General features: G+C 40.5%; 1 protein-coding gene across 2 annotated transcripts in view; it reads left to right on the top strand.

Moving 5' to 3' along the window:
• Positions 1–16,384, top strand: part of LOC134677907 (acetyl-CoA carboxylase) — a 140,409-nt gene that overhangs the window by 46,297 nt on the left and 77,728 nt on the right. For both annotated transcript variants that reach the window (XM_063536353.1, XM_063536352.1), the window contains 10 exons: positions 6,377–6,588; positions 7,061–7,166; positions 8,933–9,070; positions 9,857–9,963; positions 11,104–11,240; positions 12,164–12,250; positions 13,148–13,230; positions 13,859–13,968; positions 14,422–14,550; positions 15,760–15,942. In XM_063536353.1, the coding sequence (XP_063392423.1) occupies positions 6,377–6,588; positions 7,061–7,166; positions 8,933–9,070; positions 9,857–9,963; positions 11,104–11,240; positions 12,164–12,250; positions 13,148–13,230; positions 13,859–13,968; positions 14,422–14,550; positions 15,760–15,942 (1,292 nt within the window). The remainder of the gene's footprint in view (positions 1–6,376; positions 6,589–7,060; positions 7,167–8,932; positions 9,071–9,856; positions 9,964–11,103; positions 11,241–12,163; positions 12,251–13,147; positions 13,231–13,858; positions 13,969–14,421; positions 14,551–15,759; positions 15,943–16,384) is intronic.

Below are 16,384 nucleotides of genomic sequence, written 5' to 3'. Positions count from 1 at the left end.
TATAAATAGAAAGACCAAGAGTCTAATTAGCATGGAACATGTTCAGTATGCAAAAATTTGTATCTTCTTCTTCCTCGCGTTATCCCGGCATTCTGCCACGGCTCATGGGAGCCTGGGGTCCGCTTGACAACTAATCCCATGATTTGACGTAGGCACCAGTTTTACGAAAGCGACTGCCATCTGACCTTCCAACCCAGAGGGTAAACTAGGCCTTATTGGGATTAGTCCGGTTTCCTCACGATGTTTTCCTTCACCGAAAAGCGACTGGTAAATATCAAATGATATTTCGTACATAAGTTCCGAAAAACTCATTGGTACGAGCCGGGGTTTGAACCCGCGACCTTCCAGATTGCAAGTCGCACGCTCTCACCGCTAGGCCACCAGCGCTTCAAAAATTTGCTTTATGCAAAAATTTGTATATGAGATGCAAATACCTCAATAGACCGTGAAAAGACCGGGATAAAATGGAAAACCAAGAGTTTATCCAGTATATAACATATTCAGTATGTTTAAACTAGTATATGAGATGGAAAGACCTCAGTAGACCGTGAGAAGACCGGGGTAAAATGGAAAGACCAAGGTTGTTTTTAGTCCAACGTGTTTTGTATTACAGTAGAACCTTGATTATCCGAACATAGAATTTTGTTTTGTTTGTTTCATTAATTAGGATTGTTCATTTTTTTTAGACCCCCATTTTTATTTTATTTTCTGAAAATATAGGTTGTAGAATAGTTTTCTTGGACAGGTGGGGCGTGAGACAGACAGATATATGTCCAAATTGACTAAATTAACGAATCTCCTACGGCCGAGCAGCGTCCAAGACGTACAACTGTCGAGCGCAAAGGGAACCGGGAAAACTACTATTTACTGATAAGATAGTCCGTCAAGGTCCCAGGGGGTACGCAAGACGTACGAATCTATCGCCTAGCTAATTCTCAACATTAACAATATTCGGTGAATCGGGTCCTTATTCTAGGAAAAATCTTAACACCGCCATGTAGGATTAGTATGCGCGCTGTACAGTGACATCTAGTGACAAGTTGGTAAACAGTTAAATTGTACGAACATGCGCGTTGTTTTTATGTATGTTAAACTATTTAGATACATTCGATATATTTTTAGGAACATGTTACATGATGTTCTGTATTTTTTACAGGTTTCAGAAACGAGATATGCTAGGCCTATTAACGCCATCTTTATGCAGATACGTGAACTATATATGTATGAATGTTCAAGATTACGTTAATCCAAATCTATACATTTGCTACGTTTTAGTAAAAATACAAGTGTTATGGAATGCTTGAAATCATAATTTTAAGACTCCAGGAACATTGGGTTTAAGAACAAAACATTGGGTACTAGTAGAGCCATCCTGTGAGGCTCAAGGAACTAAACATTGCCTAGGAACTGGAAGCTATCAAATTTACATTAATCTTAGTTTGCACATTCGTTATGTTTACATAAAAAACTAGGCAACACATGACACAAGTTACGCAAGGTTTTGGATTTTTAAAACTACGGGAAAGATAAAATATCGCTAATGTTTACATCGAAATCGAGGACTACTAGTGCCATCTAGTAGGCTCCATGTGAACTAACCATAGTTTATTGATATATTTGGGAAAGTTCGCGTTACAGTCTCCCCCTCTGGAACTGCAGACGACCCGGCGCGGTGACAGGAAAGTCTTCGTTGCGTTGAGGCCGTTGGGCGGACGTCCACTCGTGACTGCTAGTTCAGGGGTAGTCTTTAGGGGAACCCTCCCCCTCTTCGGTATGACTGCACGTATTTGTTACCGGGTGAAACTTTGGAAGGCACCCATGCTTTACAAAGTACGGCTGATCCGACTGGGTTCCGGGAACAACTCCCGTGAGTGTGGGGATAGCTCAATCTCCGTCGTGCTGAGAGCCTTTTGTGCGTCTTTGTACATATCGTCCACAAACCTCGGTGAGTAGCCGTCAAATAGGGGGGCCACTAAGTCTAGGGTATCTAGGGGTTTCGCTCTCTTGCGCGTATGAGGTACCACCGGCAGGTCATCAATGGCCAATGGGATCAGCCTGTATGGGACTGCAGCAGACTCCGAAGGTAGTTCGGCGTCGAATGGTAGGGCTCGCTGTAGCGCTGATCCATATTTCGGCACAGGCGCGCTCGTCGTCACTGCTGATGCCGCTATGCCGTAATTCAGACCAGGTTGTGACACGTACGTCAATGATTGTTCCCTGTCATCTTCTTCTCCCAACTCATATATTTTCGTGGGGTTGTCGATGAAGTACCACGTCATCTGTGGCACATTCACGACGATGCCGGCATCTTGGAGGAAGGGTACTCCCAAGAGTGTTCTCGTGTCCCGTTTGCCAGGGAACACAATGAATTTGGTGGGGACTGCGCGGTCGCACACGTTTACCACGCATTTTAGGTTCAGGACTTCCTGCAACCTCTCATCGCCGTCAGCCAACTTTACCCTCGCAGACTCCACGCTGATTCTGTAACCACGCCTCTTCAGGCAGGTGTACAATTCATACGATGCCACGTTACTTTTGGCACACGTGTCTACGTAAGCTGTCCCTGACATTGCGTCTATCCCGATTCCAATTATGGGTCTCCTCCGGATATCCATGGAGTAGTCTTCAGCGATCCCAGTGGCACAGAAATCGACACGTTCCACCTTAGTCGAACCTTTAGCTGCCGCACACTTCGGGCATTTGCTCCTGACTACGCCTGGCGTACCACACCCGTAGCACGCGAAGATGGGCTGTGACGGAGATGGTGCCTGCGTCGCCGTTGCTGCGGAGGTACTAGCTGTGGCTGGTGGCAGCGCTTCAACTTTCACCGCATCTCGGGCTGCAGCTTCTCTCGCTTTCTTTCGGCACACATCTTCAGTGTGGCCTACCACTCGGCAGTAGTTACACCTGATACGCTCCTTCTTTGTTGGTAGCGGTGGCTGTAGAGGGGGTTCGTCATCCAACAACATCTCGACCGATTGTGCTGCTTCTAGGAGGGCATCGAAGCTCAGAACAGATTCCCTAGGTACCTTCTCCTTTATCTTTCTGTGTAGGGTCCCGTACACCAAGTCGAGTTGCTGTGTCTCCAGGAGTTGCGGCTCCGGCATCTGAGCAAGTAAGTCTCTCTGCTTGGCGACAAAGGTCTCAGTAAGCTCCCGAGGACCCTGATCGTTTAGGACAATCTCCCTGTACAGCATATGCGCGGGTTTCTTGGGTGAAAATGCTCTACGCAATCTGCTGTCGAAGTCCGCCCAGGTTTTTACAGAATCCTTTATGCCGTTCCACCAAACGGCTGCGGTGTCCTTGAGGATGAGAGGCAGGCTACGTAGCGCGTCGCTGTCGCTTATGTTCCCGACGTTTTTGAAGCACGTAGCCGCAGTCAGGAACGTTCGCACGCAGGCTGGATCCCTTGTACCGTCGTAGGAGAAGGTGGCCTTAGCGAAGGAGCTATGTTTCGCCGGAGTCGGAGCAGGTCGTGCAGCGCTGGTAATTGCTCCCAATAGCTGCTGGAACTGGCTCTCTGTCATATTGACCGCCATCTCTACGTTTTGCCGCAAGAATTTCGCTCTTCGACGTGTTACGACAGGCATAAACTCGTTGCGATGTCACGGCACGGCCCTCACGTTGTGCGCCAGATGTAGAATAGTTTTCTTGGACAGGTGGGGCGTGAGACAGACAGATATATGTCCAAATTGACTAAATTAACGAATCTCCTACGGCCGAGCAGCGTCCAAGACGTACAACTGTCGAGCGCAAAGGGAACCGGGAAAACTACTATTTACTGATAAGATAGTCCGTCAAGGTCCCAGGGGGTACGCAAGACGTACGAATCTATCGCCTAGCTAATTCTCAACATTAACAATATTCGGTGAATCGGGTCCTTATTCTAGGAAAAATCTTAACACCGCCATGTAGGATTAGTATGCGCGCTGTACAGTGACATCTAGTGACAAGTTGGTAAACAGTTAAATTGTACGAACATGCGCGTTGTTTTTATGTATGTTAAACTATTTAGATACATTCGATATATTTTTAGGAACATGTTACATGATGTTCTGTATTTTTTACAGGTTTCAGAAACGAGATATGCTAGGCCTATTAACGCCATCTTTATGCAGATACGTGAACTATATATGTATGAATGTTCAAGATTACGTTAATCCAAATCTATACATTTGCTACGTTTTAGTAAAAATACAAGTGTTATGGAATGCTTGAAATCATAATTTTAAGACTCCAGGAACATTGGGTTTAAGAACAAAACATTGGGTACTAGTAGAGCCATCCTGTGAGGCTCAAGGAACTAAACATTGCCTAGGAACTGGAAGCTATCAAATTTACATTAATCTTAGTTTGCACATTCGTTATGTTTACATAAAAAACTAGGCAACACATGACACAAGTTACGCAAGGTTTTGGATTTTTAAAACTACGGGAAAGATAAAATATCGCTAATGTTTACATCGAAATCGAGGACTACTAGTGCCATCTAGTAGGCTCCATGTGAACTAACCATAGTTTATTGATATATTTGGGAAAGTTCGCGTTACAAGGTTAATTTAAGATATCAATTTGAATGATTTAGTAATTCGTGGCTCGGTTGAATATTTATAATTTATTGAAAATATGAGATACGACTTCTCGTAAATTACATGTCGTCGGCTGATTAGGATAATGCACAAGCAACAACAAGCATTAAAAAAATAGTTGTCATTGTCAATTGATTGTAATGTCACCTGTCGACAATGTCAGTGTCACGTGTTTCTATAAATAACAATCGTCTGGAATGTAAAACTCGTTTATTTTGAATCATTAATTTCAAAATACCTACGCTATAAATTTGAGAAAGCTGATTCCAGAAATCTGCCTAAGTTATATAATATAACTTAGTTTTATTGGAGTATGTATCCATATAGCATCCAACTCCAACCATAACTTGGCTGAAATCAAGGGAGCAAAAATACAAATGTAAGTTACCTACATCATACATATTTTAACTGATTCGATTTGTAAGAAGATTGGATTCATAAAATCGTTACAAGCGTCCATTGCTAAAGGTAGCTTAGCACCCAGTGGGTGCTTTCTACCGGCTTGTCACCATTGTTTGGATATTGTACTACATACTTATACTACTATATTAGGAACATGCCAATTTTGCTAATTATATCCTATTATTTCAGGTCATCGTGATTCCTATTTAGATACAGCTGTGAGATATGTAACTGCACTTGGGCCCAGAACAAAGTTGAGCATTTTGTATTGAAACGAACGTCATATTAATTATCAATCGTCGTAATACTTTACGACCGTTAAATGCCTGGGAACAGAGTAAATAACAAACCATACACTTCTCTTCTGGATGGTCAATAAGAAGCCATCATTGTCAGATGCTCGTGCAGAACATGATAAACATACATTTAATGTAAAGTTACTATTTTTTTTGGAAACATATATAACATATTTCCCAAATTAATAAAAAAGTAGGTAAACAAAAACATGTTTTATTATTCACAACTCTTTATTAAGTCTTGTCCACCATGATATCAGCAGCTTGAACTGCAACATGTACCTGGAAATTAGAAATTATATCTTTTTAAAGCAGTTTCAGGCTGAATTTTGAGTATGGCTATGTATTCTTGTATATTCCTTCTTTCTAGTAGGCACCATCTTTGTTTAACGGTTTGCCTTTAGATACTCTGGCTACATTACCACAGAAAATAAATAGATACCACGACCCTACCAATAAAGTGAGCTTTTAAATACTTAATTGTAGTAAATTAATATTAATTTTATACTTACATCAACGTGATTCTCACAGCAATACTGTGTGTAACACGTGAAGTAGGTAGGTATTCCAAGTTTAATTCACGGCACCATCTTTCACGTCGTAGGTCTTCGTGGATTCGAACTATTATTTTTGTGAATCATTCCCACACATAGGAACAAGGTTTTTGATATATTATTTTATTAAGCAATGAAATCTACTGTTTAGGTATTAATTATAAATCAAATTGTAACAAACAAGCGCAGCGGTTTAACTGAAAAATTTTGTTATGACAATCGATGACAATGATAACTTTGACAATACGTGAGTGACGGATTTATTTACTATGGTTCGATAACTTTTATTATGCAATGACTTTACATTCAGCCCAGGAGAAGGTCAAACTAAGGTCATAAGGATATTTGTTGAAATATCTTCAATCCTCAATTATTATATCGCAGCAAATGTCGGAAACTGTTTAAAAACCTTATATCTCGAAATGGTTTTCGAAATAGAACATTTGAAAAAAAAATGAACAATCCTAATTCGATTAAGTTAAAACGTCAATTTATTTTAAACGTTATCCCCCACTAATAAGGCTCAATTTTGCAGGCACTTTACTCTCCGTGGACGGCGCGTCCTATACCACATATTTGAAAGACGAAGTGGACAAATACCGTATCGTCATTGGCAACCAGACCGTAGTCTTTGAGAAGGAAAAGGACCCGTCGAAACTGAGGTCCCTTTCTGCGGGGAAGCTCATCAATTGCCTTATCGAGGATGGCGGGCATGTGGATAAAGGACAGCCTTATGCCGAGATTGAGGTGAGTGAACGAGATGAAACCATCTTGTAAGGGCAATTCATTAGGATAGGAGGTGTTTACGAAAAGCAAGACGTCACCAGACCACCACACATAGGTGAAGTTTTACCAGGGGTGCGAAACTCCTGACTTCGGTCAAACTCGGCTCCGTTCGGCTCAGCATTGCTCCGAGCAATTATTAGGGTTGGCACCACTTGACTTCCTTTTGCGTGCACGACCACAGATAAGATAATTACTTGATTATTGACAACCCTAAATAGCCGAAAGGGATAGTGCCATATATTAGAAAGGGGCAGCATGATTCGAACCTGAACCGCTGTCAAACTTCGGTTTCGTAGGAAGTTTCCTTTCTGTACGGTAGTACTATCAATAATTCTGTGGGTTTACTTGTGAAATTCTATGCCGCGAGCGATTCTGAATACGAACCATCCTTCACCATTTTATTATGTGAACTGTTTTTGTGTTTGTCCACCAGGTGATGAAAATGGTGATGACCCTGTCGGCGCCCGAGGCCGGCAAGATCACGTGGAACCTCAGGCCTGGTGCTGTACTAGAGATGGGTTCCCTCATAGGAACTCTGGGTAAGTAAACTCATTAAAATGCATGGTGTGTCTGACCATGGGGCTTTAAATCCAGGGCTTGATTTCACTCGCTAAAGTAAGCCACTTTTACTATGGGACCAACCCTCAAATCGGGGAAAAATTTTTGGCTTTTCCATAGAAAACGCCGACATCTGAGCAGCCAAAATGTATGAAAAAGAAAAAAAATCGGGATTTCGAGGTTGGTGCCATAGTAATAGTAGCTCAGTTGAGCGAGTAGAATCGAGCCCTGGATTTAAAGCCCCATGGTCAGACACACACTGTATAGTAATAACAATAAAATGCTTTTCACCGCACCAGCCTAAAAAAAACGTATTTTGCTGCCGCGAAAACAGTCATGGTTTTGACGACCGGTCTGGCCTAGTGGGTAGTGACCCTGCCTGTGAAGCCGGTCCTGGGTTCGAATCCCAGTAAGGGCATTTATTTGTGTGATGACACAGATATTTGTTCCTGAGTCATGGTTGTTTTCTATGTATTTAAGTACATATTTATATATTATATATATCGTTGTCTGAGTATCCACAACACAAGCCTTCTTGAGCTTACTGTGGAACTTAGTCAATCTGTGTAAGAATGTCCTATAATATAAAAAAAAGTCATGGAACTAAAGGTTTTTGCACTTCACGCCTGTTGAGTCTCTCGCTGCGTTCATGATTCTAAATTATTGCAGGCAGCGTAGGAAAATTTTAATTTATAATTATAATATATGGATTGTAAAAAAAAAATTCAAACAATTTTTATTTTTTTATTTTATTATAATACAGTCAGCAGTAGAAGTTGCTAAGCAGGCGAGGCGTTCAAAATACTTGACACGCTCTTATTCAGGAGTTCATTTAGGATTTGGTCACTTTTTCTTTAATGTATGATAATTATATACAGGGTGATTCAGGAGACGTGAGCAGGACTAACACTGCGCATTTCGTAAATTATAAGCAACTGATTCGTATCAGTATTAGTGAGGTTAACGTTAATTTTCTAGTTGTGTTGAAAAAAAAAGTTATTAATTTATTTACGACACGCATGGTCACCCTACAATTAGAATACTAAACTACCGATATTCTGTGTCAAATTTAATGTCATCACGGTCTGGTTACTTTTGAAAACTCGTATCTCACTTAAGTTTGACAGTTTATTTTCTTCGTAATCATAATGCTGTCATTACGGTTAAAGAGGTTTTATGTTTATTAATTAGGTCTTGTAGGGTGACCATGATTGTAGAGAATTAAATTTGCCCTCGTCAAAAAGTTAAAAAATAGGAAAAAGTGTCGTTGTTTCACCTAAATACGACGGTGATCGATCAATTATCAGTTACTGAGTGTGCAGGATTAGTCCTGCTCACGTCTCATGAATCACCCTGTATAGTTAGTTTTTTAGCATTAGAAAGAACTTGATAGAAGGTAAGCCATCTTGACATGTCTTTTAATTGAAAAACGCTTACTTAAATACCAAAAAGTATTACTTATGAAAGCAGAAGAATATAAATGATCGTATTAGATTCATAATTGTTACATATTTGCCGTAACTCATTTTTAAAATGTGTTTTTCAATTAAAAGACACATCAAGATTGTTTACCTTATTTCTAATGCTAAAAAAACGAACTATAGATGGTCAAGCAAATCTTGTCAGTAGAAAAAGGCAGCAAACTTCCAAAAATGTAGGCGCGAAGGGATATCGTCTCATTACAGTTTATGAGTCAAAGATTGTTTAAAAGTCTCGCATTTTCTACATAAATACAATATTTTTACAGAGCTGGACGACCCATCGCTAGTAACCACAGCAACGCCATACAAGGGGCAGTTCACCCATGAAGAGAATCCAAATCTGTCCGAGAAACTCAGCCAGCAACATAACAAGTACAGGGCCATATTGGAGAATATTCTTGCCGGTATGTATCCACCTCGTGCCGCCCAATGAACATTAGGATGTACACTCAGTTTCGATGGAATCTCAACCTTTATTAAAAACAAAGTAGGCAGCATTTCATTTGTCTCGTAAAATTATCGAACAAATGAAATTCAACGTAATTGAAAATATAACAAGATTATAACTTCCTTACGCATTCAAGCGTACGGCCCGCCTGATAGTAAGCAGTCTCTGTAGCCTATGTAAGCCATGAAGAGAATCCTAATCTGTCTGAGAAACAACATAACAAGTACAGAGCTATATTGGAGAACATTCTTGATGGTATGTATTAACTGTCTTTGACCGTTGTATGTCGGTGGAAAACAAGCATACGGCGCGCCTGATGGTAAGCGGTCTCCTATGTACGCCTGAGGTAGTGAGTGAGGTGTTTCCACTTATACGTTTAAAATAACACTTGCACTGCGTGTGCTATCAAAATCGGACTTTTCTTGGTCTAACTCTAGAACATACTTGATTAAATGATTAGTGCTCAATTCTAGTAAAAATAGTAGTGTTCTTGAGCTTACCGTGGGGCTTAGTTAATTTGTGTAAAAATGTCCTATAATATTTATTTATAAAATATATATATTAAAATCGTCATTTTTTTTATATTATGAATGGGCTTACTCATGGCCACAGACTAGCCGAGGCGTAGACGTGGCCTACGATGGAGCGAGCTCGCCCAGAAGGTGCCTGTTCACTCTTGATTTGAAGGTTGCCGGGTTATAAGTGCCAATGTAAGTTAGTGAGCGAATTTCCGTTTCCTCAGGTTACTGTTTGCCGGAGCCGTATAACACGCCGCGGTCGCGCGAGGTCGTCGAGAAGTTCATGCAGAGCCTCAGGGACCCGTCGCTGCCCCTACAAGAGCTCCAGGAGGTCAGTTATTTATTGGTTAACCGACCAAATACAAAACCGCCTGTATCAGTCACTGAACGACCTGACTTTAACATACATTTTTTTTTTAAACAACAACGAGTTTAATAATCTCCCGGAGGAACTAAAGCTGCTAGAGGGAAACGCTTTTAAACGCAGTTTGACAAACTGGCTCTCAGAGCGTTGTTTTTATAGCGTAAAGTCATATCTCGAATACCAACAATGTTCAAATTAGTGATATTTAGTTATTAATTGTATTGTGACATGCCTATTGTGTTAATATTTTGTTATTTTTTCAATTATTTCAATTTGACATTTTATATTTATTTAAATTTATGATTATAATGATGAATTTGCACGCTTGCATGCAAGCTAGGTACATGATCTGTAACACCATATTGTAACATCCCCATACTGTATCAATGCAAATAAATAATTTCTGATTTCTGATTTATTTAAAATAAAACAGGCAAATAAAAACAGGTACATATGTATACGAAGCGAGTTGGTTGGTAGTGGTGGGTTAGGGCTAGGGCTGCGGGCAGGGCTGCCCCGTCGTCAAAGCCTAGCATTTTTTTGTGGATTTTAATCTGTGCCGTGTGCCGCGGATGCACATGCTTGTGGCTCTGATTATCGGAATTGAGATTTTTTTTTATATATAATGGACATTTATAAGCTTAACAGGTGCACCAAATCGCTTACAAACTAGCTAATAACCCTTTTATTTACCCAATTTGTCCGACGAGATTGGTAGTTAAAAGTGTAAATCAAAATACATAATAATTATTCATATTTTTATCATATTTTTAATTTACTGAGTAAATTTGGATGCATTAACATGCATATTTTTTTTCATTTATTTAGGTAAACAAACAACCACTACAAGTTATACTTATTTAACTATAATTGCTATAATATCTACAATATGTGTGGCCCACACCGCATATTATTGCATATTATTAAATGAAAATATTAGGTAGGGTTGTTACAATTTGGTGCCGTGACCAACATTTTCACAAAAATAATCGTTATTTGTTTTGCAAGGAGCCAAAGTTGTTGTTTAACCGCTCGTTTAGCATATTAATAGGAAAAATTGCCACATGCAAGCATTTTTTCTAATAAAATCCATGTTTTTACCGACAGGTCCTATCCTCAGCGTCAGGCCGCATCCCTCTCGCGGTAGAGAAGAAGGTCCGCAAACTGATGACGCTATACGAGAGGAATATCACTAGTGTGCTAGCGCAGTTCCCTAGCCAGCAGATAGCTAGTGTTATAGACCAGTAAGTAATAGGAATTATCGCCAGTATCTCGCCACTTTTAGTAACTGGCCGCCCTAAACTAAAAATGAATTCTATTCATCTATAAACAGAATTCATTTTAGGCGGCTAGTTATTGAAGGCTGGCCAGTTATTGAAACCTTGTACAAAAATAAAACAATATTCTTCAGTCGATATTTAACCTTTTAACCGCCAGCAGTTTTTGATCGAGCGTGCTCGTGTCGCCACCGACAGTAATTGTACCACGCAGAGTAAGGTTGGCATACCTATAGTTACGGGAGTTATAAATGTGCTGTAAAAACCAAATCAGATCTTTGTCTTATTTATCAGAATGTGGCGAAATGAGCTGGATATGTAATGTCTTATGTATCAGACTCTGGCGGTTAAAGGGTTAATTAATAACTAGCACTGGTCCGTTTTAGTCCCGAAAATTTTGTCTGTGACCATGACAGCCTTTGTTTTTTAGGGTTCCGTACCCAAAGGGTAAAACGGGACCCTATTACTAAGACTTCGCTGTCCGTCCGTCCGTCCGTCCGCCCGTCCGTCCGTCCGTCCGTCCGTCCGTCCGTCCGTCCGTCCGTCCGTCCGTCCGTCCGTCCGTCCGTCCGTCTGTCACCAGGCTGTATCTCACGAACCGTGATAGCTAGACAGTTGAAATTTTCACAGATAATGTATTTCTGTTGCCGCTATAACAACAAATACTAAAAACAGAATAAAATAAAGATTTAAATGGGGCTCCCATACAACAAACGTGATTTTTGACCAAAGTTAAGCAACGTCGGGAGGGGTCAGTACTTGGATGGGTGACCGTTTTTTCTTTGCTTTTTTTTTGCATTGTGGTACGGAACCCTTCGTGCGTGAGTCCGACTCGCACTTGCCCGGTTTTTTTTTTCAAATTTAATTTACATGTATATCCATCGTTACAGCCACGCCGCCTCTCTGCCTAAGCGGGCGGACCGAGATGTCTTCTTCATGAGCACACAGGCCTTAGTTCTCTTAGTGCAGAGATACAGGTAATATTTTGTTTCTCCATTTTGGATTTCACGGTAAATCCCGGTTTTTTGATAGGCTTGCGTGGGGATATAGATCCAACACGTAGAGGCCCCTTGGAGAGCTTTAATGTCATGTGGAACGCCTGCTGGAACCCGTTCACAGGCGCAACAATAAACATCCATGAACCGGTCGCAGCAGGCATTGGGACTATTGTAGTAAAAGTGAATAGCATACTGGTCTATAAATAAATAAATAAATATTGGGGACATTTTTACACAGATCAACCTAGCCCCAAACTAAGCAAAGCTTGTACTATGGGTACTAGGCGACGATATACATACTTATATAGATAAATACATACTTATATACATAGAAAACACCCATGACTCAGGAACAAATATTAGTGTTCATCACACAAATAAATGCCCTTACTGGGATTCGAACCCAGGACCATCGGCTTCGCAGGCAGGGTCACTACCCACTAGGCCAGACCGGTCTATGGATTGAAATTGTGGTAATTGAAATAATTTATTATGAAATCCTATGCGATTGTGATGTTCTAATAACCAAGGGACTCATGTACAGTCAAGTGTAAAAATATGAGTGCATACAACTTAGTCAAAAATATGTCCCATAGTTCTTAATTCTCTGACATAAGAGCTATGGGATATACCTTTGTGTGTGATGAGTGCACCTATATTTTTACACTTGACTGTACAGCATTTGTAATGCAATAATATATTAAGTAGTAGATTGTGTTGCAAGCGAGTAAAATGACATATTTACGTCTTGAGTGTCAATGTATATATCCTAAATTTGAGATGTTCTTGGAGTTCAAAATTTAAAATTTCATAAAAATAAAAATTCCACAGTTTAACTGTTTCCTATTGTATAAGTAATATTTATATTATATACAGGAATGGCATACGAGGCAGAATGAAGGCGGCCGTCTACGACTTATTGAAACAATATTACCAAGTCGAAAGCAACTTCCAACTAGGTAAGTTTTTACTAAATAGAGTGCTTCGTAAACCCGAAGGATTTCAATATATTCCTGAACGGATATGAAGTTGGACCAAGAAGCACAGACTGTTTTACAGTTATAGTCAGACCGTAAAAAGTCTGCAGCGATTTTGATAGCCCACGCAGTGCAAGTGTCATTTTAAACGTCAAACTTCTATGAAATTATGTCGTATACATCACACTTACACTGCGTGGGCTATCAAATCCGCTGCAGACTTTGTTTGGTGCGACTATAAGATATTCCTCGCATTGGCGCGGTGAAAAATGTTGTGTTTCACGCGGTGGAAAAGTTTGTTTAACCCTCATGTCGAAACCCTCGTAATGCTCAAGATTCCACTTTCGAATCACTCGCGCGGTGAGTCAATCTTGGAACCTTTCGCTTGCTTGGCTATCAATATTAAACAACAACTTTGAACCCTTGTAAAACAAATAACGATTTATGTGAAATGCTGGTCACGGCACCAAATTGTAACAACCCTACCTAATTTCATCGTTTAATAATACGCATGTTAATGCATCCAAACTTAGTTGCTGATATATAAATATGATAATTATTTTGATTTACACTTTTAGGGCGATTACAGACTAGCGTTTTATTGTATCAGGTTCGTACGACAAGTGTGTGATGGCGCTCCGCGACAAACACAAGGACGACATACAAGTGGTCGCCGACATCATATTCTCGCACAACCAGGTCGCCAAGAAGAACCTTCTGGTACGTATATATTCTACATACACAGGGTGAAAAAAAAAAAAAAAGAGAAACAAGATCTTTGAAACCAGTTGTTTTTGTATTAGGGACAAGAATTTATTACAACAATCATAAGTAATACATAGGCAAAGGGTTAGGTAATATGGGGCATTATCTATGAAAAGGGACCTTATTGTCGATGGCGCTTACGCCGCACAGCGTCGCGCGGCATTGTATTTATATCGGAGCATCGTTAATAATGGCGTAAGCGCCATCGACAATAAGGTCCCTTTTCATAGATAACGCCACATATATATGTGAGTAGGGTAGAAAAGTAGTTGTTTCTTTAAAACAATTAAATAATGTGTCCTTTAAGTAAAATGAGCTTAACTTAAGGTATTATGCACTTGCCCTCCAGGGCCCATAATTATTTTCACAGTATTATTCTATTATTTAAATAATATTTTTAATCATCAGGTGACCTTGCTAATCGACCACCTCTGGTCCAACGAGCCCGGTCTGACCGACGAGCTGGCGGCCATCTTGAACGAGCTGACGTCACTGCACCGCGCCGAGCACAGCCGCGTCGCTCTCAGGGCGCGACAAGTGAGTGATTTATTTTTACATACTTGTATTATTACATAAGCTTATAATACCATAATTAAAAAAAACCCCTTACGCAAAAAAACTTTAAAAGCTACGATTAGTTAATATATGTTTTATCCCTTTGTAGTGTGTGCTACGCCTTACCCTGACATGTATATAGCGCTCTAGTATATAAGCTCTTACAGTACATTTAAGACATTATAGACCTAACAAAAGCTGTCAAAAAAGGACTTCCACTTGTATTACAAGTTACAAGCTTTTGATAAACAGAGCACTATACTTCAACCGAGTAGTTACATTGAACATCCAACACTACATGGCGACCCTGCCATGCCATTATACTCTTGCCCGCCATCTGACCTGCTAAAGGAGCATTCCATGAAATTGTCTACCGTTTGTCCCGTACAAACGCGAATTTTCTGAAGATTTTCACGTATAAGAGTTTCCTTTTCTATGACAAATGGTCAAAAATATGCACAGAAAAATAATCGCCTGCTTTAAATGCCGATAAAAAAGTCACAAAACAGGAAATAAAACGCGTTTGTACGGGAGCCCGTGGAATGCTCCTAAAGCGTCAGCAGAATAGTTTAGGGCCACCCCACACTAGCGTCTTCCGCGCGTCAACGTATATTTAAATCTATGGCTGCTGCTCGACGCAACGTTGACGCAACCGCGCAGCGACGCCAAGTTCCATGTCACTGACTAGATAGCCGACGCTCAGAAGACGCTAGCGTGTGGTGGCCCTTACACGGTGCCCTTGCTCATTGCTCTACCTACAGATGTAGTGCATAATTGTTTTCCATCGTATTTTTTCGGAAACATTCGTATTTGTCATGCTACTTCAGTCAACGTCAGTACTTTTTGTACCGAGACTGACTGAAATAGCAAGACACGTTCGTACGTTTCCGTGAAAATACGATGGAAAATAATTATGCACTACATCTGTGTATGTACAGCGATGTATAACAATGTATAACACGACCTTTTGACGACTTTATTTGTATGACGATACAGATATTTGTTCCTGAGTCATGGTTGTTTTCTATGTAATTAAGTATTTATATCGTTGTCTGAGTACCCACAACACAAGCCTTCTTGAGCTTACCGTGGGGCTTAGTCAATTTGTGTAAAAAATGTCCTATAATATTTATTTATTTATTTATTCATTATTATTATTTATTTATTTATCACAACATAATGTTTCCCCAGGTACTGATCGCCGCGCATCAACCTGCCTACGAGCTCCGCCACAACCAAATGGAGTCCATCTTCCTGTCGGCCGTGGACATGTACGGACACGACTTCCATCCCGAGAACCTGCAGAAGCTGATCCTCTCCGAGACCTCCATATTCGATATACTGCATGATTTCTTCTATCACACCAACCAGGCGGTGAGTAAATATTATTTTTACATGTGTGTGACCACCGGAGTCCATATGGCCAGTTCCATGACCAAGGGAAGGGGGAGGGGCAACATTTAGGGCTCATTTAGATACGAGAACTCGCATGCAAGTTTTATTACATTGCGGGTTTTGACCGGTCGGTTGAATTGGACGTAACCAACAGTCCGCAATGTAGCTAAAATCGCATGTGAGTTCGCGCGCCGTCTATATCAGCCTTTTTTAGAAATTTTGTTATCTATTCTGTTTGTTCCGTTTGCCTCCTTGGCGACTCCCATGATTCTTTTTATAATTTTACTCGTATCCATACAATCTTTTAACCGATTCGTTGCGTGTTCCATTTTCGAAAACTTTTGGCTGTGGCGCGGAACAATCATTTCATGACACGGCAGCCATGCCATGCGCCGAATATGATGATGACACTCCTCCCGTG

The sequence above is a fragment of the Cydia fagiglandana genome, chromosome 27 (genome assembly GCF_963556715.1).
Source record: "Cydia fagiglandana chromosome 27, ilCydFagi1.1, whole genome shotgun sequence".
Taxonomy (NCBI): domain Eukaryota; kingdom Metazoa; phylum Arthropoda; class Insecta; order Lepidoptera; family Tortricidae; genus Cydia; species Cydia fagiglandana.
Note: the sequence above shows the minus strand (reverse complement) of the source record. Positions and strands in the feature narration are given on the sequence as shown.